Source organism: Pezoporus wallicus, unplaced genomic scaffold, assembly GCF_028554395.1.
Source record: "Pezoporus wallicus isolate ANWC-B61680 ecotype Strahan unplaced genomic scaffold, APGP_CSIRO_Pwel_v1 contig_13659, whole genome shotgun sequence".
Lineage (NCBI taxonomy): Eukaryota > Metazoa > Chordata > Aves > Psittaciformes > Psittacidae > Pezoporus > Pezoporus wallicus.
In genome coordinates, this window is record NW_026636258.1 from 480,762 (window position 1) to 505,951 (window position 25,190).

At 44.3% G+C, this 25,190-nt stretch overlaps 1 protein-coding gene across 1 annotated transcript in view; it reads left to right on the forward strand.

Moving 5' to 3' along the window:
- Positions 1 to 24,434, forward strand: part of CAPN6 (calpain 6) — a 55,781-nt gene extending 31,347 nt beyond the window's left edge. Inside the window, exons 4-14 of the mRNA XM_057399447.1 lie at positions 3,337 to 3,468; positions 3,927 to 4,135; positions 4,480 to 4,672; positions 6,832 to 7,025; positions 8,686 to 8,763; positions 10,561 to 10,756; positions 13,598 to 13,720; positions 14,875 to 15,077; positions 15,785 to 15,906; positions 23,247 to 23,383; positions 23,674 to 24,434. Of these exons, the coding sequence (XP_057255430.1) occupies positions 3,337 to 3,468; positions 3,927 to 4,135; positions 4,480 to 4,672; positions 6,832 to 7,025; positions 8,686 to 8,763; positions 10,561 to 10,756; positions 13,598 to 13,720; positions 14,875 to 15,077; positions 15,785 to 15,906; positions 23,247 to 23,383; positions 23,674 to 23,856 (1,770 nt within the window). The 3' untranslated portion in view covers positions 23,857 to 24,434. The remainder of the gene's footprint in view (positions 1 to 3,336; positions 3,469 to 3,926; positions 4,136 to 4,479; positions 4,673 to 6,831; positions 7,026 to 8,685; positions 8,764 to 10,560; positions 10,757 to 13,597; positions 13,721 to 14,874; positions 15,078 to 15,784; positions 15,907 to 23,246; positions 23,384 to 23,673) is intronic.
- The last annotated feature ends 756 nt before the right edge of the window (positions 24,435 to 25,190 follow it).

Sequence of the window (25,190 nt, forward strand, 5' to 3'; positions counted from 1 at the left end):
CAGCAGAACTCTGAGCCCCTGCATCCTCTTACCTCACTTTCAGACTATATAGCCTAATTATAGTTCTGCAGATGGTGTTTATTTCATTATGCACTTGCAGAAGGGGAGAACTGGGGAGAGCTCTCTCTTGGATGCTGGAATGCTCCCTGTGGGCATAAATAATAAGACAAATGCTTTTATTAGTGGTGGCGTATCAGAAATAGTGTGGCTGTTATACGTCAATGGTGTATCATAACTCAGTAACCTCCTTTAAACTTTTTCTTGGAAGTGTGAAGCTATTTCTTTTTTTTACAGCACAGATGATGCAGGCTGATCCTGAGCAAAGGGATAAGGGCTAAACCACTATATTTGCCAAGGAAGCACTTCAGTGTCCAAGTGCTTGGGTGCTTAGGTTGCAAGGGAGAGAAGGCACCAGGTCTCCTGAAGCTCCTGGGCCACATCTCATGTCAATCTCTTCTTGTAATTCCACTGATGGCTTGGTCCTTCAGCTGTCCAAAATTATCACTGCTGGGAACATTATTGGAAAGGTTGGGGGGGGGGGTTGTTTGGTTGGGGGTTTTTTACATGCTTGGGACAACCAGAAGTGCTTCAAGATCCTCCCAAGGACTGCAGAAAACTGTATTTAAATAGCACATTTCCAGCTGTAGTGGGGGGATTGCGGTTTAGCTGATGCCATCTCAAAAGTTTTCCTTAGAATTTACTATTCTGCATAAATGGTGAAAAGCAGAAAGCCCGAGAGAGCAGACAACTGAAATCAGCCAGAGCTTGTACCTGAGTGGTGGTGTGCATCTCATCTGGGCCACACAGTGACAGCCATCACAGAAGCTGTTATAGTGGCTGTAATTAATGACAAGAGAAAAAGAGTTAATGTCATTTTCTTACTCTGGTGTTTAGTCTCAGCAGTCCAGGGCTTCTAGGCAGCTTAATAAGAAAGGGTTTATTAAGCAGGATCCTGAAGACTTTAGTGGCTGTGGTGGAATCAGGGAGGTGCTGTTCCTAAGCTCTGCTGTTCCGTGTCTGCTTTGGACCCCAGTGATCAGCAAATGTTAATCTCATCCATAAGCTTTGGCAGCTGACACGTGTTGCTCTCTGTTTTTTCTCTGAGGACTGTGTGAGATGCAAGACATGCTTCAATTAAAAAATACCAGTTTAATGTGTTTTTTTTTTTAGCAAAGCAACCCAAATAAGAGCAGATATTTGTAATACATGGTAGTGCTTAATGTCTTTTGAAAGTTTTGGCTTCCTGTAGTGACAGAGAAGTTTGGACAATTTTAATTCTGAAGGCTCCTTTTATCCCATGTTTATTATGCTAAGAAAATACCATTTTGAAAGGAAAAACAAACTGAAAATGTTGCTGCCAGAGATGCATGGAAATGGGATCTGAAACTTGAGTCTATCCGAGCTGGCTTTGGAATGTGTGCTTACCACCATGAAGGCCAAGCAATTAACTGATGTCAACCCTGCAACAGGCAACCGAGTTGACTTACATCAGCTGAAGTGCCTAGCCTGGAGCTTTTGCTGCTGTTCTGTATCAGAGCATCCAGGCAGATGAAATGAATCTGTCCATGATGCAGATGGGTATCGGGTACATGGTCAGTTTTCCTCATAGGCACCGTTTTGTTATTCAGAATTCTGTTAAAGTCCGTTAATAAGCTCTGAAATGTCTCTCAGTGAAGAGGTGTAAGAAACGCTGGCAGAAGAACAGTGTCATGTAATGATCAGTTACTTGTTTCCCAAGAGGCATTTAAAATCTCTACCAATTGTTATTTAATGAGAAATGCCTCAAGCCAAAAATACCATTTTCTTACAGCAAACAGCAGCAGCACCATGCATTTATACACCATGAGCTGACTTCAAGCTGCCATCTGCTAAGGTAGCCCAGGAAAACAGGCTTTTCTCTCACTGAGGTGCTGCTTTTCTCTGAGACTTAAGTTCAGCTGGCACTGATTTGTCACAGTCCCATCAAAGGGAAGGCTGAGAAGTTTTGACATGCCTGGTGTGTGGCCAGCCTTGGATTGCAGTCTTGGTGTTTTGGGATTATCATCTGTAATTATCAAAGGGCAGTGAGGATCCATGAGGTAAGGAGCACAGCTCCTTACTCTGCTACTGATAACCAACTGGAAAGACTGCAGTGAATTTGCAGTCTCCTGCCATGTTGAGGGGAGAGGGTGTTACTTATTCTGCATTTCTAATGCCTGGATATAAGATAATTTCCTTTCCACGGTGTTGGAATTTAGAGTTATACTGTGAAAGAGCAGAATTTCTTACTGCTCTCTGTTCCCCCATCCTCTCAAACCAGTCAGGGAAGACAATGATTCACACAAGAGTCATGAGCAATCACTGGGTTGAAACCAGTAGCTTCCATACCAATACTGGGGCAGGCAGATTACCTGTTTTCTGAAGGGTTGCTTGGGAAGCTCTCTCTGCGACTGTGAGGCCACAGATGTTCAGCAGAACACTGTCTACCAAGGATTTCTTGGTAATGACCACAAAACTGCTGCAAAATGTACCCCTGTGGCTTTCCCATGTTCAGTGATACTTAGAGGTGCTCCTTCCATTGCCTTGATCTGCAGGCTATAAAGACACAGCAAGGGGCAAGCTAGTGAGGAACAGGGAGACATCACAGGAAGAGATGACTGTGCTTTGGTGAGAATCTGCATGTGAATAGAGACGGAGCCAGGAAAGCAGTGGGAGGGGAGGAAGGAGTGGTTCTAATAAGAGCCAGAGAAATAAGCAAGACAAGACCCAGAGAATAAGAGGCATAATTCACAGACATGTATTCGCTGCTGCCTTTGGTGCTGGGTGGGATGCAATAACTCATGCTGGTGGTGGAAGAGGGTTTCCAGTATGTCAGCCAAGGGAGTGGCAGAGAAGGAAGAGGAGCTTAGAGTTCTGGAGTCAGTAGCATCGTTTCCTGCTGCTTTTCTTGATGTTTTTTTTCTGGTCAGAGCCTTTCCCTGTCATGCTTCCTCCTTCTCCTTTAATTTACTTTTAGTTCATTAACTGTGCCAATGCCAAATAAGTCTTCCAAACGTTGAATTAATTCCAGTCCTCAAAGATCACCCTCAGCGGAGGGCAAAACCAGGAACACTGATAAAATAAGAGGCAAATCCTGGTGTTTAGATAAAGCAACACAGTCTAGTTATAGAAACTTAATCCTGTGTACCACAACTTTCAAATACAGTCAGTGTCAGAGAGCTTTGGAACTTCCTGGTACAGAAACTCCACTCTTCAGTGGGAATGTGATGCGCACCAAGTGTGGAGAGGAATAGCTGGAAGGATGCTGTGATCATTTCTGGAGTGGAGTCTCCAGTAACTGCTGTTTTGCTTTGTTAGGACCTCTGTGAAGACCCGCACCTCTTTGTGAATGGAATCAGCTCCCACGATTTACACCAAGGCACCCTGGGGAACTGCTGGTTTGTGGCTGCATGCTCCTGCTTGGCTCTGAGGAGGAACCTCTGGCAGCAGGTAGATGATCAGTGTGCTTGGTACATGAAAACTAACAAACCCTGTTGTTTCCCTACCTATCAACCAGTGTTTTTCTCTTTAGAACCATTGTGCCTCTAATGAGTGTAAATTTTGGTGACTTCACATTCGCTTTCTTCAGAAGTTGCTTTTTCATCCTGTGAGACTTCCACAGTCCCACTGAGCACCAAAGAAGAGATATAACAAAGCCACAGTTAATAGTGTAATAGGTTCTGTCTTTCCCTGCAGAGCAATTTGAATGTGACTTTCCTAAATGATTCTTTGAAATAGGACTATAGTTGATGTTGTACCAAGTTCAGCCTCTTTTTGCACTTCATCTATTTGAGATCGACTACTCGTAAAGCTGAATACCAGCATAGCGCATGCCCCAGGGCAGTCTGCCCTCTTGACAAATCCTAACATGGTGCATTTGGTGAACTTTCCTTTCCATGGTTCCTCAGGTGATTCCAGATTTTAATGAACAAGAATGGGACCCAAAAAACCCAGAGAAATACGCTGGGATTTTCCGTTTCCGTTTCTGGTGCTTTGGAGAATGGACAGAGGTGGTGGTTGATGATCTGCTGCCAACAATGGATGGGAAGTTGATCTACTGCCATTCCAATGTGAAAAATGAATTCTGGAGTGCACTGTTGGAGAAGGCTTATGCAAAGTATGAACTAATTCATTGTCATTTTAGTCCTCAGTGCTGTCCCTTCTATCCATCTGTTTGTTTTTCTTTCAACTCTGTCATATTTTCCATAGGTTTTAGGTTTACTGCTAGTAGAGAACCTAAACATGATTGAAAACTCCTTTGGGGAGTCGTAAGAGTGCAATGTACCTTTCCTTCAGCAGCCCAAAACCTCAAGGGTCATTCGCCTTCTTTCCTAGAAACCCAGCAAATGGTTATATGCAAGCTGATGTTTTGTTCTGTGGTGAAACACAAGTGTATTTCCTACATTCAAGCTGAATTACAACAGCCACTTGGTAACTGAGAATGTTCTGTGTTGCCTCCAGGCTGGCTGGATCTTATGAAGCCCTGGACGGAGGCAGTGCTGCAGATGCAATTGTGGATTTCACTGGAGCAGTGGCAGAATCTATTGATTTGGTACAGGGCAAATATGGCGAGATTATTTCTGAGCAGATGAAGCTGTTTGAAGACTTGCTGAAAGTGCATAAAAGAGGCGGGTTGATCAGCTGCTACATTGCGGTACGTACAGAGAGGTGGATTTGAGGAGTTAATTTCAGTTTAAAAAATCCGGGAAAAATACCACTATTACTATATTGAGTGTGTCATTCATTTGTATGCTTTGGAAAAGCTTCCTATGGAAGAAACTAGCAAGTGGCAGTGCTGTACAGCTCCACGAGCCACTAAATACAATCACAAAACCACAAAGCCGTTTGTGCTGCCACTTTACTGTGGATCTGAAATAATATTCTTTCTGAGTGGTCACAGTTGGGTATTGACCCGAGGTTAATCCACCCAGAATGCCCTCGTTTACAGGCCAGATAGCAGCGCTCATTTTCTCTGTTTCTTAGGGAAATCTGTTTAGAGAAAACAGTTCTGCTGGCACTGCACTGCTGAGACTTCCTGACTTTGGTTGTGAAGGTGCAGTTGTCTCGTCAGTGTACAGCTGAGTTGAGCTGAGAGGCTGAGCTCCCTTGGTTATTTAGGTAGTGCTGTTTGTTAATAATGGATGGCAAACCAGACTTCACGTGAATCACGTTGTGAGCGTTGTTTCTGGGATGGTAGGTTGCTCCCAGATGCTAAGGCAGTTGTTTCTTAACATGAATCTCCTGAGGAGATAGGCCAAATACAGGGAGCTGTATTTAGAAAACAATTAAACAGACAGTTGTAATGCTTTCACTTCTTCCTAGCATTATATTTCTTCCTGTCAAGTTAAACACAGATGCTTCTAAACATTGTTTACACAGAGGCTGTTCCTATTGGTTTGGCTTGACTTGTCTGCATTTATCACTTTTTGATAGATGTATTATACACACAGCGAAGCTTGCTAGGTATAGAATATTTAATACTCAAGTGGCTTCATTGCTGACTTACAAACATGTCATCATTTTCCTTGCATTATAAAATAGCCCTGAGGTCCACCATTTAGAGATCTGAACAGACAGTGGATGTTTAAATATCTCATTGAAATAAATAAACGCCTTCAGAATGAGGTAGGAAGGGCAGCCTAGCAGTAAGAAAAGCCAAGCCTGGGGGATAACAAAAGCTGCAGGAGAGGTTACAGACTCCCATGCTGTCAGGGACTATTGTTTGCTTTTAGTTGTGAAAAATGCAAGTGAAAGTGTTACATTGGAGAAAGCTCAAACCCATTGGAAATGTCAGCCAGTCTCGGTGTAACACATAAACTGATTCTTTAGGAGGTGCTGTTGGTGAAAGGCAAAGAGGTGTTGGCGAGAGTCTCACGGTTGCCAGACCATCTGTCAGTTCCAATTTGATAGAAATGGCTCTTTTCTGTCTTTTCCCCTCCCTGATGTCTTATCTTTGGGAACTGAACACTGTTGTATCAGTGCAACACCTGCATTAGGAGAAGGACCATGTCTGTTTAGACCACAGGAATTCTGCAGTGGGTAAAAGTATCTGAGAAAGCACTGTGTGCGTGTCATACCTTGAATAAGTCCAACTCTCTCCACCAGAGCAAAGGCTTGATCATTTTGCTCTTTAACTAGCTTACTTTAAGTTTACATGCAAGGATCTGCTCTAAATCTAACTAAACCTAATATTCCTTCCTTGTTGCCAAGGGAATAAGTGTCTATAGGCCCATTGGGCTATAGACCAACATAGGTGAGAGAGACTGGATGTGGCTCAATGCAAAGATGTCCATGCTGGCTCTATTTGGATTGTTTCTTTTCAGAAAAAAGAGTTATAGCGCTGATACAGCTTTACTTTTTCCATTGTTCTGTCTGGTATGTGTTGCTCAGAAGCAACAAAGCACTGGCTTTGTAAAGGGCCAGTCATTCAAAGCAACTCCAGCATCTTTTCATGGTACTGCTGTTCTGGTTTTAGATGTACTGCTGAGATTTTGATCTGGATGCATTAAATGAAATTGTTGTAGCCACCAGCCCAGTCTTTAACTCTCAGAGGCCAGGAGGAGACAGAATGGCTGTAGCAGGCAGCATTCTCCTGTGCTCTGGACTTGCCAGGCAGTGTCATGCAAAAGACTAGTGGGCCACTAGTTTTGAGCCCCAGTGCTGTTGTCTTCCTGCACAGTCAAAACACTTGGGAAGAGAACATACAGCTCTGTGAAAGAAAACAAACCTTCCCCATCCTGCCCCTTTGAACATGTGTCTGTCAGGTCCCTCAATGATATGAGTTCTTTTTAATTGTCATTCTTGGTGCTAAAGGCTTCCTCTGGCAGTGCCAGTGAAGTGGAGACAGAGATGGGTCTTGTCATCGGCCATGCTTACTCAGTGACTGCAATTCGGAAGCTGCGCCTTGGAGAGAGGCTCATATTCTCTTTTAAGGCAGAAAAGCTGTTTATGATCAGGCTGAGGAATCCCTGGGGGAAAAGAGAGTGGAGTGGCGCATGGAGTGACAGGTAAGTGCTGCAAAAGGAATGAAACTATGATTATGGTCACTGGTTAGGTGCATGGTTAAACACTGTTAGGACACAACGTCAGTCTGCAGTACTTAGGAGTGATGGCTGAACTATTGTGCCATCGGTTAGCATTCTCTGAGCAAATGAAGACATCCTGGAAGAGCCAGGAGGTTATGGCTTCCTGGACCTTTGTTTACTGTATATATACATCACTGCTCTGGCACACTGGGCCACAAGTAGAAAAACAGTCTATGATTAAGTGATGAGTCAAGAACGTGAGGTTTGTTCCCAGCTTCAACACTGATTTTGTCTGTGACTCAGTTTCTCATCTGCAATTGCTAGCTGCTGGGGATGGTATCAGCCTCTTATTCTTGGATAATTTAAGTGACTGGTGAAAAATGCTGTAAAATTGCCACATTTGTGATGCCTGGAATTATTTTCTAATGAATTTTAATGTGGGCATCGAGCTCAGCAGGCACCTCTAGAGAGACAGAAATGATGGCTGGAGGGGATGTATTCCATCACTGGCAATTTACACATGAAAAAACATTTAACTGGGCTGTGCTTACCAGCCACTGTTAGCATTTAATAATGTAGTGTTCTTAACAACAGGATGGTAAGTACTTACCTTTTATACTTTAGCTAGCAATAATCAATTACTTTCAAAGAGTTTGGTCCAGGTGTATGTGAAGAATGTGCAGAACTACTGTGTCTTCTTTAACCTGTGGTTCTTCACTAGCTCTTGTCTTGTGCAGCCACCACTCCTGCCAGTGGAAGCACTGAGGACTCTGAGGCTGGCCCCTGGTTTTTGGCCTAACAGAATTAAATTGAGAATTTCCAAATAGGTGAAGAAAATGTCTGTTATGGCAAGCAGCTTCCCTTCCCTCCTGCCAACCACCTTCAGCTTTATCCTCCAAGTACTTCTGGAAAGGGAGAGAGGAATTGTGGCTCTGTTTGTCTAATGTAGCACATTAGGGAAGGGGATCGCGCTGTCTTCCATCATATTGTCTGATTTAAAGATCAGACTGCTTGCATTTAGGATCCTGTGCTCCCTGTAGTCAGTGGAAAGAGGCAGGTGCCTTCAGAGCATGTAAGCTGTATGTTAATGCAGGCAATGAGGTGTCCATGCAGTGTAGTCACACTGGAAACTGGACACTAGGCTCCTGCTGCAGCAATTTCTTCTCAAAGGCTCTCTGGGGAAATGTTAGACCTCAGGTCTTTTTTATTTAAAGAGCTATAAGGCAAAGAGAATTCTCTGGTCTAAGTGAGGTGTTCAATAAGCTCTTGAGGAAGAAAACTAGGTTTCTTTTGAAGGGCCTCCAGGGAATGGATTCAATCTCATACAGCCTTCCAAACCAGCTGGTTTAGTGTCCTAAGGGAGGGTGTGACAAAGGAAATCAACAAATATCTGCTCTAGTTGTGACAATTTCCCATTCATCTCTTTCTTTTGTAGCAGCTTTCAAATCAGTTTATGTTTTCAAACTCCTCCTGTAAAAGCCAGTCACTTCTTCCTGAATATCATCTGTCCTTTCAGTACTCTGATGTTACCTTTATAAGGGACTATCAGAGAATTTTCCTTGCAGTTTTATTTCCAGGAGGCAGTACTTAACTGAAGTCATTAATCATCCTTGCTGTTACTTTATTCCTCTTTTCCTTTTAGTTCTGAGGAGTGGAAGAAAGTCAGCAATTCAGAACGTAAGAGCTTGGGACTCACTCTTGAGAATGATGGAGAGTTCTGGTGAGTGGGAACCATGTGAAGGGTTTGCAGGTACTGGCTGCACTGAGTAATTGCCATTAATTCTGCCATTAAACAACTTCAAAACCAGCTGCCCCCCATGGATAAGATTATCCAGTCCTGGCACAAGGTCTGTTTCTTTTAAACCCTCGAGGGATGACAGAAGAACAGAAACGATGGATTAAAAGCCAGTAGAACCAAATTAGTAGTTCTTGGTAACTGTAAGTTTCAAACACCCTCAAAATCTATTCATCCCAGAAAGCAACCATATCCTGGGCTGCATCAAAAGGAGCGTGACCAGCAGGTCAAAGGAGGTGATCCTGCCCCTCTACTCTGCTCTTGTGAGACCTCACTTGGAGCATTGTGGGCAGTTCTGGTGTCCTCAACATCAAAAGGACATGGAACTGTTGGAACAAGTCCAGAGGAGGCCACGAGGATGATCAGGGGCTGGAGCACCTCCTGTATGAAGACAGGCTGAGAAAGTTGGGAGAAGAGAAGGCTGCGTGGAGACCTCATAGCAGCCTTCCAGTATCTGAAGGGGGCCTATAGGGATGCTGGAGAGGGACTCTTCATTAGGGACTGTAGTGACAGGACAAGGGGTAACGGGTTAAAACTTAAACAGGGGAAGTTTAGATTGGATAGAAGGAGGAAGTTCTTTACTGTAAGGGTGGTGAGGCACTGCAATGGGTTGCCCAGGGAGGTTGTGAATGCTCCATCCCTGGCGGTGTTCAAAGTCAGGTCGGACAGAGCCTTGGGTGTCATGGTTTAGTGTGAGGTGTCCCTGCCCATGGCAGGGGTGTTGGAACTGGATGATCTTAAGGTCCTTTCCAACCCTAACTATTCTATGATTCTATCTGTATTTAGGACATTCAGTCAGAATCCAAAACTACATGTGTTGGTTTACATGAGTACCAAATATTGAACACAGTGTCAATCCTGTTTCCTAACTACTGTGCTTATCTGTAGGATTTCTAGGTCAACCATCACTGAGGTATCTATAAATACAATTACAGCCAAAGAATTTTTGTATCTGTTGGTGTTTTCCAGCATGGGCACAAGTGTTCATTCTCTACAGATCTCTAGAACTCTAATATGACTCAGTTTAAAGCTTAGATATGCCGAGTCCATCCAGCAGCAGCTTCAGTAGGTCATTAATATTGCACAAGTGTGTGCTGGGAAGGCCCAGTATGAAAAGTCTTCTGTTTGCTTGGCTTTGTCAGAGCTGGCAACTGGAAAGGTTTGGTTCTGGGACATTAATAAGCCAGGGCATGGTGTTATTTCAGAGGTATGAAGCTGTTAGAGGAGGTGAATGTTTCTAACTGCTCTGCAAGCCAGTCTGTCACTTCAGCAGGCACAGGTTATAGCATTGAGATGGTGCTAGATAAAAGCAGTATCCAGAGTACAGAGGTTTGAGTCCTGCTCAGAGACAGTTGTAGCAATAAGGACCAAGGTGTGAATAGTGCTTTGGTTGCAGATAATCTTTTATCTTTGCAATATGCATGTTAACAAGTTCAGCCTGGTAGATGCAACCTATCCTTTAATAGGTGTAGGTGCTGCAACAAATCCAGAGCTGACCAAACCACGCTAAGGTGGTATTGCTCTAAATTAATCTCTAAGATAGTGTGATTGTGGCTTCACAAGTATTTCCGCATGGAGAGCTTTCCAGTGAATCAGCTGGACAGCTGAGCAATGCCTCCTCTTAAATTACTGGAAGATTTCATGTGTAATTTTGGCTCTTTGCTTGAGTATCACTGTTTATTTTTAAGCAAACCATTACTTCCCTGGTGTCCCATGGCACAGGATGACGTTTGAGGACTGGTGTAAGAATTTCACTGATGTGGACATCTGCCGGATTGTGAATACCTCCTACTTCAGCATCCACAAGACCTGGGAGAAGAAGATGATGCATGGCGCTTGGGCAAAGAACTCAGAACCCCTGCTAAATCGCTCTGGTGGATGCTTTGATAACAAAGAGACCTTCCTTCAGAATCCCCAGGTGGGAATCCCTGTGTTTTGTGAGGTATTGAAGTGTATCCATTTTAGCCAGAGCTTCTGAAATACCCACCCTGCTTGGCAGCTGGCAGTGATGACTTGACAGAAGTCTCACTGCCTGGGGCTGTCCTCTGGGAGTTTGTTGCTTCACTGCTTGATTGAGTGATTTCTGTGAAACCTCTCAGAGGAGCTGAAATACTGGTTTAGGACTGATCATGTTTGGGGCTGATGAGTCAGACACACCAGGATTAGTGAAGCCCTGTGTGGACTTCCTTCAGTTTCCCAGTTGGGAAGTTCCCAGAAAGGTAGCAAGTCTGACTTTTCTAATGACAACTTCATTCATTTAACATCCTTAAACAGCCTACGGACTTGGGCCCCTGCATGTAGATAGTATCCCTTTGTATTTATCTAAGATTCTGAAAGTATGAAGTCTCTTCCCCAAGCTCACAGTCTCCTCAGGATTACAGACATTTCCTTGTCTCGTCCTACCTGGCAAGTTTCAAGGAATTCAGTTAATCTGTTCATCCATTCTCACTCCATTTCTCACCCTCCTGCCCTTCTGTGTTGTACATTTTCATCCCAGTGAATGCAATTTCAGGCATCAAACTGCCAGTACTGCCACTGAGATTTGAGCACTTTCTGCTTTAGTTATTACTTTGAAAATTGACCTTCCTGTCCTTCTGTAATTCACCACATACTTTAGATTAACTGAAGATGTTCTTGTGTCTGCTTCTCTTCAATTGTATGGGAGGTTTCTGTCTGCACCCTCAGTTTCCATAGCAGGATACAGGAGAAGTGCAGCCTTTGCTGTTCAGACTAGGAGTGAATCTCAAACTCCCAGCTCATCCTGTCATACAGCTGTAGATGGAGAAGCAGTTCTTCACTGCTCTGTCTTCTGTCAGTGCCTCTTCTCCAGAGGATGATTTTAGTCAGATATTTCCCTGTATGATTCTGGACATATTCCAAGTGCTTGTCTGGGTCTCATTTGTAAGTGTTTAGCTGCCACAGAGAACAAAATATACATGTTACAGTTGAGTGCAATGCCTGGTGCAGTGGAAGCTCTTTTTTTTCCCAGTGTTATCTCTAGGCTAGTTGATTAAAAGGCTCTTAATAGCAGTGCTGGAACACATTTATGTTAGCTTAGGGCTGTAATAAATTACTGCAGCACACACTGCCATAATCTAGAGATGATCTCTGTCTGTGCTCCCCGAGTGAAATACCTCCTGTGAAGTTTTTCTGTACAGAGCAATATTGTGACACTTCCAGTTCCTTTAGATAAAGGAATTTCAGTATAAATGTATTCCTACAACCACCCCCTAATTTCCAGTTTGTTACCCATTCGGATAGCTGAAATGTCATCAGATCAAAAATCATCAGAGTTGCATAGTTCTCTCCAGACCAAGAGAGCTCTCATGCACTTTCACAGTTCCCCTTTCACACCTCCATTTGCCCTGGCACACTTCAGGCTATCTGACAAGGTAACACTGCCTATGGTTGAACAGGGAGGAGAATTAAAACATGCCTTATTAGGTGTTCCTGCATGTTTGTATCTCGCTTTTTAGATTCTGCAGAGGCTCTTTACATCCCCTAGGACTCTCTTCAGGGTCCTATGCTTTCCCTGCTGCGATGTTTATATAGCATACAAATAAGAGTACAAAGAAGCCTTGAATTTATACCAAAACCAGAATAGCAAACAGTAGTCCTGTAGGAGGCCAATCTGGAACATAAACATTGCGAGCAACAAATGAAGCCCAGGGGCTTGGTAAAGTATTGATTTTCTTTCCAATACTGCTGTGCTTCAGCCAGCTCTGCTAGATTGGTGTTCCCTCCATGTGGGTGCAACACTGCCTGGGACAGAGAGGGTCAGGGATGAGGAATGGGATGGTGCCTTGTTCTGCAGAGCTCGGACCACAGGGGGATGTGAAGTCATTACAGGGTATCATTCCACAGCAGTAACCAAGGCAATCTCAGTATCTACCTCAGAACAAAGCACAATGGGGATTTGCTTTTTAGCAGCTCTTGGAGGAGAAGGGAGGGGGGAGTTGAACCAGGGATGATATTCCTCTGAGTGCTGTCAGGGAATTCTGGCTGAAATCAGAACATGTGGTGCACGTAATACCCAGCTGTGCAGAGCTGCAGCTTTATGCTTTTATTTGCTTGCTTCACATTTAAAGGTCTTTGGAGGATGGGAGAATACGGCATCTGTCTGGACTTGGAGTAAATAGTGTCCTCTTCCACTGGTTCTGACAACTCAGATTTGCCCTCTGAATGCATGAAAGAAAATTTACAGGAGTCCCTAATAGTGAACAGACTTGAGTGTTTAATTCTTTGTCATATAAAGAAATACCTATCTGACCTTTTGTCTACTGCAAGGCTACATACTCATTCGTGAACTGGTCTGGTGGTGATCCTTAATAATGTAAGCAAGTCTGATTTATTGAGATAGGAACTGCTGCCTAAACTTGAAATAAATTCCTTTGACTAGTCTTAAACCCTGGTTCATTCAAGTTTACTTTAAACAGTTTGGGTATAAGATTTGCATGTTAAAGATGCCAGAGTTCTTCCTAGCCCTGTTTATTTTGTAATACTGTCTCATGCTGTCCTTTATATGAAGTACCTGTTTCAGTGTCTCTGATACTTTTGGTTTAAAGATCCTTATTATTTGCGTTAATTTTTCAGCTGGGAATTGCTGGGAATGTCTGTTATATGGAGAACTCTCCTCCCACCTCCAAACACCACGTGTTTTCATTTGCATCCTTTGTATGCACGTATTTCCTCGGCGATGGCTTTATCCTCATTATCCCAAGGCATTTCTGACTGCTTGCCCTTTTCTTTCTTTTACTAGTACGTCTTTGATGTTAAGAAGACTGAGGACAAAGTATTGGTCTCCTTACAACAGGAGGATCGCCGCAAATACAAGAAAGAAGGGAAAGGAGACAGCATCCCCATTGGCTTTGAAATATTCAAGGTAGGCAGGATCTGCACTCCTGGCTCAGAGTTTGTGCAGCAGCCCCACTCCATCCTGGCAATGAGATCTTTGGCAGATAGAGGCATGATTGTCATGGTGGGGTCTGGCTCTTCTCTCAACATGAGCTTTGCCTGTGTACTGCACTCAGTCACCAAAGCTGATACTAGACAGACTATTTGAACTAAATTGAATCTACTTCAGTTCAAACTCTATTTGAACTAAAGGAACAGAAGTCATTTTTCCCTACTGCAAAAGGATTTTAAGTGCTTTTCCTACTTCAAGCTTTGAAGAGAAAGACAAAAAAATAATAAAGCTTGAAAGGTTTTTTTTCTCCTCCCCACTGGAGGCTCCTGCCTCCGGTTCATCAGCAAATACAGCCAAGGGAATGAGTTTGAAAAGTCTGAGTTTTTCTTTTGCCACTTAAGAAGAGAGTCAGGAGTGTTTTCAAAAGCTGGAGTAGTGAGTAGGAAATGAGCAGATGTGAAAAGGAACCAAATGGATCCCAAACAATAATTTGACAGAGCAATCTGACTAAAATGAGAACATACAAACCGAAAGGAAGGAAGCAAGAGAAACAGCTATGAGTGTGCTTTTTCACTGAGGATCAGGGTTATCTTAGCACCCGTTGCTCTAGCTAATGGGACTATGCTGAACCCTACCCTAAAAATAGTCAGTTTTAACAGTCAGAGCTCCTCACATCTGCATCACACTTATTCATATGATAGTCACCTGTTAACCACAGAGAAAGGAGGCAACTGTATCTCAGTGGTAGAGTACTTGGAGCGTGCAGGCATCTCTAAATGCACCTTCTAATCTCTGCAGTAGAATTTTATCTGTTAGCGGGTGCATCTCTTTACCATCCCAAGCTTTCACCTCTACTTAGGGGTATACGTGTGTATATATAATAATGCAGTGAAGTGTGAAACATCACTGCTTTGGAGCCTGTGTGGGCCTGTGCTTGGAACACTGGGCTGCCCACCAGGACTATATCTGCCACAGCTTCTGCGGGTGAAAAACCATTTGCCAAACCATTTGCCTTTATTGCACATTGCCTTTTCTGCCTATGAAAGGCTGTGTGATGTGCAGGGAAAATCCTGCCTATTAGCTCTGGTATCCTTCCTTGCATTAATCTCTGTACTGTTCTGTGGCTGTAGGTGGAGGATAACAGAAGCTATCGACTACACAAGCTCACTGTGCAGGAGAGAGTGGCCACGTCTCCGTACATCAACATGCGCACTGTGTTCTTGAAGAGGATCCTCAAGCAAGGCCGCTATGTCCTTATCCCAACTACCTATCATCCTGGCATTGCTACCAAGTTTATACTGAGGCTCTTCACAGATGTGCCATCAAAACTCAGGTAGGTTGTACTCATGGAATCATAGAATCAATTAGGTTGGAAAAGACCTTTAAGATCATCAAGTGCAACCTTTGTCTTGCCCACGTTGGCTGCATCTCCTTGGAAATGGTTACCTGGCTGCCTGCAAATATCCCGGACTCACTAGATCATATCACTCCAGAATCAGGCCCTTGAGATGGTCAGGGTCACCTCCAGAAGCCTCACAAGAATTTGTGCATGGTCAGGACATTTTTACTTATGAACCTAGTGGACAATTCAGTTTGGGTCCTTTGACCTTTTAGTTTGGCTTTTGTAGTTGCCCCCAGTTGTAGGTCAGAACACAGAGCAGTGTTTGCAGTTACAGTTGGCACTGCTTATTTCTTTGAGCATCCCCTTTGAAAGCAGTAGTTGTCTGCAAGGGCAAAACTAGTGCTTCATGAAATCAGGCCTGCTGAATTTTTTCTTGCTTTGATAGTGTTTTCCATGATTTAAAGTTGTTGGGGTTTTTCCCACCACTTTTGCTGCCATGTGAAAGATGACACAAATCTGGTTTACTTTGCTTTGCTCTGCATTTATTTCTTAAGCTTGTCATTTCTGTACCACAAACTTCCAAAATATTAGATGAGGAAAGAGGACAAATCTCACGTTCTGTAAATGCCAGATTTCCACGACCATTGATTATTTGCTTGACATTCATTACTTTGGTTGCTTTTCCCATGATTTTTCAGGGAGCTGAAGGCAGATAAGCCTAAAATGACATGTTGGAGTCTTCTCTGTGGCTATCCACGCAGAGTCACCCAAATCAAAATTCACTCTGCAGAGGGTTTACAGAAGCAAGACAGATCAGGCGGTAAGTGTAAAGCGAGCTTGGGAGAGTTGGAAGGGGCTTCTTCAGTCCTCTGAAGGTCTGGGTTGATATGTACGTAGCCAGAAATTATCCAAACAAATGGAAGATTTATGGGATTCTTTTCAGCATGTTTTAAAATCTGCCCAAAAGGAGAAATCATAGAATCATAGAATAGTTAGGGTTGGAAAGGACCTTGAGATCATCCAGTTCCAACCCCCTGCCATGGGCAGGGACACCTCACACTAAACCATGACACCCAAGGCTCTGTCTGACCTGACTTTGAACACCGCCCGGGATGGAGCATTCACAACTTCCTTGGGCAACCCATTCCAGTACCTCACCACCCTCACAGGAAAGAACTTCTTCCTTATATCCAATCTAAACTTCCCCTGTTTCAGTTTGAACCCGTTACCCCTTGTCCTATCACTGCAGTCCCTAATGAAGAGTCCCTCCCCAGCATCCCTATAGGCCCCCTTCAGATACTGGAAGGCTGCTCTGAGGTCTCCACACAGCCTTCTCTTCTCCAGGCTGAACAGCCCCAACTTTCTCAGCCTGTCTTCATACAGGAGGTGCTCCAGCCCCTGATCATCCTCGTGGCCTCCTCTGGACTTGTTCCAACAGTTCCATGTCCTTTTTATGTTGAGGACACCAGAACTGCACACAGTGCTCCAGGTGAGGTCTCACGAGAGCAGAGTAGAGGGGCAGGATCACCTCCTTTGACCCTTCAAAGATATAAAATAGCAGGAGTTATGTGTCATCTGTGCTGGCCCAGGTGGGCAGTAGTAGCCAGACCCTCCCAAGAAGCTTTTTGTGGGGATTAGAAAGAAATTCACCTTTCAGGGTTATGTGCTTTCTAAGTGGAAAATACCCAGAAAGACAGCTGAATCGCACAGGCTCACACAGGGTATTGCACTTACCTCAGCAATGTCATTCATGGCCTTCAGGACACCTTTTTATTCACTCCCACAAGCTTAGCAGCACTTCAGGGAGGAAATTATCGTTTTCAAACAACCATTTTCAGCTGGGAAACTAGGAGTTAAAACAGAGATTAAGTGACTTGTAGAGGACTGTGTATCTACACATCAGAGGAAGTGTCCTGAAAGACACTAAAATATCTGTCTGGCACCTGATGTTGACAGTTAATTAAGAGACTTGTCCAGTTGTCATTTGCTTCTTCATGTTCTACGCTTACTCTCCCTCTGTTTGCCTTCATTTTCCATGACCAGTGCAACAGAAAAAGGTAATCACTGCTTGGTTGGGAGGGAGAAAACAAAGGAGCGAAGATACTATGGTGAAACTGGAACAAGGAACTAAAGAGGTTCCTGAGCATCTGCTGTGTTTGCTCCAGATTACTCTTCAGCTCTCTTCAGTTTAAGATGTGGAGCTCAGTTGCATTAACTCCTTGTGGTAGAGAAGGCGTTAGACTCAGACCTGTAGTACAGTTCATCTTCAGTCTCACAAAGCAGCTAGTAAATTTCTCCCACCAGCTGGCTACAGTTTTATTCCAGTCCTCTTTTCATCACTATTCCTGGCACCCACGGAGTGGTGACTGAATGTACTTTTCACTGTGAAAGCCACTTTCTGTTAAGTCCAGTTGTGTCTTCAGGGAACAGCAATGTTGGTAGAAAGGGACACAGGAAGTGGATTCAGTTCATTTTTCTTGGTACTTCTCTTGAAGAGCAGGAGCCACAAACACCTCAGTTAAGCTGCAGGGCTCCGTGTTCTCGGCAAGGATGGGTGAGACTGACAGGGCTGTATGTGATAAGAATAGCAGGGCAGTGCACTGACACAAGGCAGTTTGCTCTGGTTCTTGCCCCGGGAAGGACATTTTCAGTTTTAAGGGAGTGTTTGGGGTTGTTTTTTCTTTTAAAATTCCTTAAACATTTTTCTCTACCAAATCTCCACCCTTAGCATTGCACAATCCGTAGCACAATCACAGCTTTGACAAGATCTTTAAAACCAGTTGCCTGCAGATGTCAGAGACCAGGCTTCAGCTCAGTGTTGTGGGACTGGGTGCACTGTGACACAGACCCTCGGGAATACACGAACCGGACTTGCAACCAAGATGTAAGAGATACTCAAACTACAGCATAGCCCAAATACCTTTGGGACCCAGAACTACCACACATGGAAGCATCTTCATTGGATTTCAGCAGCCAGTGTGGGGCTGATGATAACCTTGACAGAACTGAACAAGGAACCTACTGTGGGAAGAACTTTCTGTAGGAAGTGGACTCACAGATTTTCTGTTTAAACCTAAGCAAAACGTCTGCTTGATTATTTTTTTTTTCTGCTGAAAAAATGCAGAACTGGGTCAAGTGATGCTATTTGTGAATTAGTATTGAATACACCAAGTGGCTGCAAGAAAGCCAGTCTGTCATTGTGTTTCCATTTCCTTGTGAAACAACGGGCCATTATAAATTCATCAAAACCAAACCAGGATGTGAACACAAAACCTAAATGATTCCTATAGCTTGGCTTTGACTGAAATTTCACCAGAAAAGTTAAAATATTTTCCCTTTGTATCAACATAAAGCTTTCAGTAAAAGTCCTTGTCTCTTTCCAGCCTGTAGTCCTAAATCTCATCCATTCAGGGGGCACTGAAGGAGAGCTTCAGTAGCTTCTCTATTATCTTGAATACTGCTGTGAAATCCCTGTCTGAATATTTATCAGCCTTTTTTTCTATCGGTATCTCCAACTCAGGATATTCAGAGCTTGCCTTGCAGAATGTCGTGTCTTACAGCAGCTTCAGGCAAATCGAGTAGGGAGAGTGTGTAAATAGAAACTCCATAAAGCCAAATATGCACTGCTGACACACTGAAATCCAGCTGTGCAGTGAGCAGGATGACACCCGTAAACAGCACTCTGCCTTCTAAAGGCATCTCGCTGGGAAATTTGGCAAAGGTCCTGACTGATAGAGTGCATTCCTGGTAGCAGAAAGCTGGCTATGGAACATGTTTCTCACATTTGGGTTTGTTTTTTTTTGGTAGATTAAAGAAGTGGATATAGACATTCCTTGAAGCACACTGGCTGGATTGTAAATTTACGCTAGAAAGTAGTGTGTCCAGAGACATGAAATAGCCCATGTTCTAAGATTGCTTCCTAATGCTGCCACAAAAGAGTGCAATCCTTTACCATCCCTTGTCTCCTCTCTGGCTTTACTGGATCCATGTCTGGACTCTGCCATGCTTATCTCCAGGAGAAATAGCAGCCAGGCATTCAGTAAAGACCAGCTTTCCCCAAAGAGAGTTCAGACCTCGGTCACATGGGCAGTTACTGGAATACCAGCCTTACCTGCTGCTCACGATGTGAACTAGATTTAAAAGTCAACAGCAGCCTCGTGTCTAATCAATACTGTGAGATGAGGGAAGAGGCCACACAGCAATCACCACTGGGAGGGACAAGTTCAGGTTAGGCACAGTCAATACGTTTATTCAAGTAGAAAATAGGTAGATGAAGTGGTTGTGTGTGCCTGCTGCTAAGAGGACCTCACACAAAGGTTACTCATTTTCTGGTGTGAAGGTTGTTGGCACCTTGTTCCTCTGTGAGCTGCTGTGTCTGATTAGCACCACTGCATTTCACAAGGGTTTCCTGACGCCACCTTCTGATCTGCATCTTCTCGGCTCTCAAGCTGCTTTTCTTCTTATGTTGTCATCTATATTCCACCTTATTCAACCACCTGCCTGGTTTGTCACTATCATCCCTTAGCATAGAGAGAAGACAAAGCTTGAAGAGGAGGTTAGGATTCATCTGGAGCTTCTGAGAACTGAGATGTGGCATTACATCTCTCTGACAAGTTGTCCTGAAAGCATCAGGACATCTCTCTACTCTGACACTGGGGTATGCAGTTCCACAAAGCAAGAGCAGCCTGAACAGAAATACCTTGTTTTATGTAACTAGGACAGAGGGATTTCAGACTTGAATGCACTGCTCTTGACATGAGCCCATCACTGTCATCTGGGAGCTGTGCTTAGCACAGATTTCTGAGCAATTGCTTAAACAAAACTGGAAGAGAATGATGATTGCACAGCAAGTGCACATCCGGCCTGGTTCATGAGCTGGTTGTCATCAGAAGCCTGCTCCCTGCCAGGGGAGGGTTCTTTAATCTCAGTTTTTAATGCTTATTGGAAAGCTCTTCCTTGCTGCTGTCTTTGATTCATCGTCCTGTTTGGAAAAAAATAATGGCTGGTTTGCTGTTGACAGGAATAGTGGATGAATGTGGCTGCCCAGACTCAATTCCAAATGCATATAGGCTGCTTCTCTTGGAAGTACCTCTCTGAGTTAGCTTGTTCTGAAGCTGATCCAACTATATGTGAGCCAAGCGCAGTGGCAGGTTTGCAGGATGAGGCAGCACTGTGTGCTTGGAGATTTTCCGTCTCTCGTTCCCAAGTCTGCTTTAAAAGTTGCTCTCGCTGCTGTCACACTCCTTCCCCCAAAGCTTACCCTTGAGAACAAATCACCTGCTGCATTTCCCACTGAAATTCCAGGTTGAATTCGTATGTTTGCCTTTCACCACTTTTCTGAACTAGGTGTTTGTCATGCCCAGTATGGGACATACCTGGGAAGCTGAGTGTCTGGTACCTTTAATGGCAGCTGCCTTAGGAGCAGTCTGAGAAACAGAAGGAAAGAGCAGGCAAGAACCAGCTGGTAAATAATCCAGTGAAAGCAGAAGGGAAGCAGGGAGAAAATGGAGCAGAGGTGGGGAGAGGATATTGTGGTGCCAGTGGAAAGACTCCCTTTGCTTATCTGTATTTCAGGAGAAGCCAAGAGGCACATGAGCAAAGGCTCAACTGCAAAAAGCAAAACAACCTGTTGTAATTCCCAAGGCAATGCTTGTGTTTCAGCACCGTGCCTGCTCTGCTTGGCCCATGGCTGTTTCCAGCAGCTGAGTTTGGCTCTCCATGTACCAGTAATTGTGGTCTAAACTGGAGAAGAATGGGAATATCTCTGAGAACTTCTCAGAAAGCTTTTTGTATCTGAGGAGCCAGTTCTCATACAGAAAGAGAGAACTGTGCATAGGTTTCTTTAAGCCTTAGAAATGTCATTACTGTTCAAATGTTCCTGGCTTTTACAGGATTTCAGCCTTTCCCTTTGCCCTGTTTTTTTCATACAGCTTCCCAATACAACAGCCAGGCCATAGGGCTGATGAAACAGCTGTTTATACACAGCATGGTGTTCAAGGCATAGCTTGAGCCATATGTATGCCTGAGAACTGAGCCCAGTCCTCTTCCAGAAGAGTTGCCGGAGTAGCAGCTCCAGTTGTTTTCATTCCCAGCTCATGGCAAATACTAGGATGTTGCTTTTCCACATTAGCAGAACGTTCTGCATTGTCTTGGTACCGAAAATACGCTAGCCCAGAGCTGCAGAAACCTGGGCAAAATGCAGCTGAGAGCGTCCCTTGGCTCATCCCACATGTGCAGCTCTCCCATTTTTATCTTTTGCTGTGGAACTGGAGTCAGTCCTCCCAATGTAACTGGCCATTCAGCAACGCCATTGTGAGGTGGTGCTCTGCAGGTACCGTTCATGTTCCTCTTCTACATCCCTTTCTTTCCCTGATCACTGCCTGATAATTTGAGTCTTTGTTTCACATGTTTCACATGTCAGCTTTTTCCTTTCACATAGCAAGTCCCTTCATTAATAGCTCCCTGCTGCAGCAGATATGCCTGTCACCCCTTTAAACTCTGTCCTTTCCCCACCCCTTTTTATACCCTTTATCTCTTAATTACTGTTAATGATCAGCCCTTGCTTTGCTTTTTGCCTCTGGCGAAAGTAGTTGACACCATTTCATGCAAGACCCCGTTTTATTCAGACCCATTTTCCAAATGGAAAGGGGGGGGGAGCTTTCCCATCACTGATCACACAGCGTGGTGCCACACCATGCCCCAGAGCTAAACCCACACATTCAGTGACACAGAAAGTAATTGTCTCGCAGGAAAGCCAATGCACTGCTACCTGCTATAGGAAGTGTGGGATGTTGTTAGGGTAACAGGCCTGGCATGTCTGGCCAGGTGTAATCACAGCACAGCACATGGGAAAATCTGCTGCTTTCTCGTCAGTGGAAGCAGGTCCTCCTGTTTTGGGTGGTAGTTTGTTTGTGCGAGGTGTTGGTATCTGTTCTTAGGAGTGACATGTTTGAGGGAAATCATCTTGGGTATGAATTGCTAAAAGGCAAAAGCTACCTTAAAATCATGCTGCCTTATGGCTGTCATTCCAATGGTGGCATTTCCAAGTAGATGGATGGTGATGAAATGATCAAGAGTCTGTTTAACATCCATGTTTAACGGGTAGCAAGGGGTGTCAACTAACAATAGGAATGGACAGAAATAGTTATGTTGAAATTCAAAACGTGGTGGTGCCTGTGTTTAATTCAAGTTGATCAGCAAGTGGAAAGGCCCGTTCCCTTTGAGGATAAAGACAGGTATTTCCAAATGGACTCCTTCTCTGTACCGGCATGGAAAGAAATTATGACAAAGTAAAAATGCTCAGTGTAAAACCAACAAAGCATTTCTAGAATGCTGAGTAATCTCAGTGGGGTATGTGTGATTAAAGTGTAATTTAAAACATGCATTAGGACCTATTATAGATACAGGCATGTTGTGATAACATCAACTTTAAAGTTAGATTCACCCGAATGACAGAACCGAGGGCTCATGGGAATGAGAGGAGAAACTGGGGAGGATTTTCTTGGACAGTTTCCCACAGAAAACATTGTTGAGACCAATGCACTATTACAGAATGTTTTTGCATTTTGGCACTGTTTTACTTTCTGGGAGAGAAACTGCTTCTTAAAATCTACCTCCTAACACTAGTACTCGTGTCAGAATGAGTACAGCACTTTCAAGTGAGGCAGTCTAAAGGTGGGGGCATTCAGTGATCTGAAGTTCTGTGCAGTTCCTGTCCTTGCCCTCCATAGGAATTGGTGATGAACATTTTTAACCTCCCATTTGGGCCCAGGCACTCAGAACTACACACCACATTTGCATATGCACGGATGCATTTTGGCTCACGCATCTAGAGCAGCCGGGGAGCTTAGAGTGTCACATTGAAGGCTTTCTGTAGATGAGCCAGGAAGATGCACAGCAAGGGAATGTGGCAAGATTGCAACCTCAGTCTGGGAGTGTGCTGGTTTCACAGCAAATGGTGCTTGGTTTCCAGCTCTGAGCATCCCATTGTTACAAGAAAGAGGCATTCCACCAGCGGACATGATGTGCTCTGGTGCCCTGTTCTGTGCTCAGTAGCAGTGGTGCTGTCAGGCACAGGAGGGGATTGTTTCTGTTGGGTTTCTGGGCAGGTCTCAGCTCCCGTTCTGTGTCCTAATTGCTGTACTGCTGACTGTGTTTTAGGAGCAGATCCCTATGTGCTTATCAAGTGTGAGAACCAGAGCGTGCGCTCCCCTGTGCAGCACGATACCTCCAGTGCCGTCTTCAACACACAAGTGGTTTTCTACAGGAAGAACATCGACAGCCCTATCATTGTCCAGGTGAGAGAAGCCTCACAAAGTCATTTTTATTCCTCTTCCAGGCAGACTGTGACCTAGAAAGCATAAAGCTGAATGTAGCTCTATATTTGCATAGTATATGTAAATGAGCATGCAAATCCAGAATCTCCCACACACTCTCTAGACATTTGGCTAAATTTAGATGTCCTCCCCCTCCTCACTGCTTTTTCAAGGGGTGAATGGTTGTGACCCTCCTCCAGCACAACCCATTCAGGTGGAATGCAAGAAAAGCACTGCTTCAGCAGGGTTTATTTCTGGTCCCTTGTCTCTAGGTCTGGAACAGCAACATCTTGTGTGACCAGTTCCTTGGGCAGGCGGTGCTGTCAGCTTCACCCAGTGACCCCAGAGAAGAGCAGACGCTGCAGCTCCGAGGGAGAGGCAGGCGGGCAGCAGACGAGGTGCCAGGTCGCATCACCATCAAGGTTTTTTCCAGCGATGACCTTGTGGAACTATGAATACCAAAGCCCTGCAGAGCCAGAGCGAGCTGTCACTTCGCAGCAGGGGGGCTTGTCTGTGCTTTCTGTGTGAATGACTTGGGAGCAAAGGTTGCACATAATCATAATCGCTTTGAAAAGGAAAAAAACCCTCCAACTCTCCACATTATCATGGGTAATGGGGTTGAGGGGCTTTTAAAGAGGGAAAACCACATTTTTATACATATATATGTTCATGATACAGATAATAGAGTAGAAGTGGGGCCAAACTAAACGTTAGCTTGTTAAGATGTGACCATCTTCCCCAGCAGCATCTTTCAGGAGCTCTTGGCACATAAGCTGGAAGCACATGTGACCGTTCTCACACGTTCCCTGCACGCTGTCATCTGTTCTCAGCAGTGGGACTGGAGGAAGGCAGGAATGGCTGCATCTCCATGGTCACGTACCAGCAGGTTGGTGGCGTAGCAAGCACAAGGTGGATTGGCACCGCTCAGTCCCTGTTCACTGCCAGGCTGTATCTGGGAAGGGAATTTTTAAGCTTTCATTGGATTTTTTTTTTCCCCTGTACAGGGATATAAAATTTCTGTTATTGCTATGGATCAGGTGATTCTGTTCCTTGGTGAAAACATCATTATGGAAGGAGTTCAGCCATAGGTCATAGCACTAAGACCAGGCATGTGAGGGCAACATTCAAATACAAGGGCAGGTCTTGCAATGCCTATTTGAACACCACAGCACGTAACAGCTTTGCCCACATAGAGGCTTTCAGGATGACTTTTATGTCCTTTTATTGTCTACCTCAAGCTGATGACTCACAAGTTGAGAAGGGCACCTCATAGTTCAGCTGTGGTTTTCCTCAGAGGACACGTTCAGTAATGGGAGCCTCCTTGTTAAAAGAGGCTTTGTTTAATCCACGTGATGCTAAAAATGGAGTAAGATTCCTTTTGTCTCACTAGACGCGATGGGTTGAGAGGGTAAAATTAGCTCCTGATGAGCATGGGTTTGTAAAGATGCTGTGCCCTGGCAGGTTCCAGGTATCACTCTTGAAATTTTGCATCCATTTATTGCTGACAGAGCTGAGGTCTTTGATGAAGTTTAACCTGGGTGTAATGGAGGACAGGTATCATTTCCTTCAAAGCAGGGTTCTGGTACAGGCTTTCTTTCAACTTTGCATCTGGCAGGGATTCCTCACAGCAGGTATTTCTGTGCTGTCTGCTCTGCAGTGATTTGGCAGTGTAAGAGGCTCACTGTGTTAGACCTCTTGGAACTGGATTTTGTGTGGTCTTCTGAAAGTGAAGCTAATGGATGACTACCCTGCCTTGTGGACAGCCAGGAAATGTGGATTTCTGTTTATC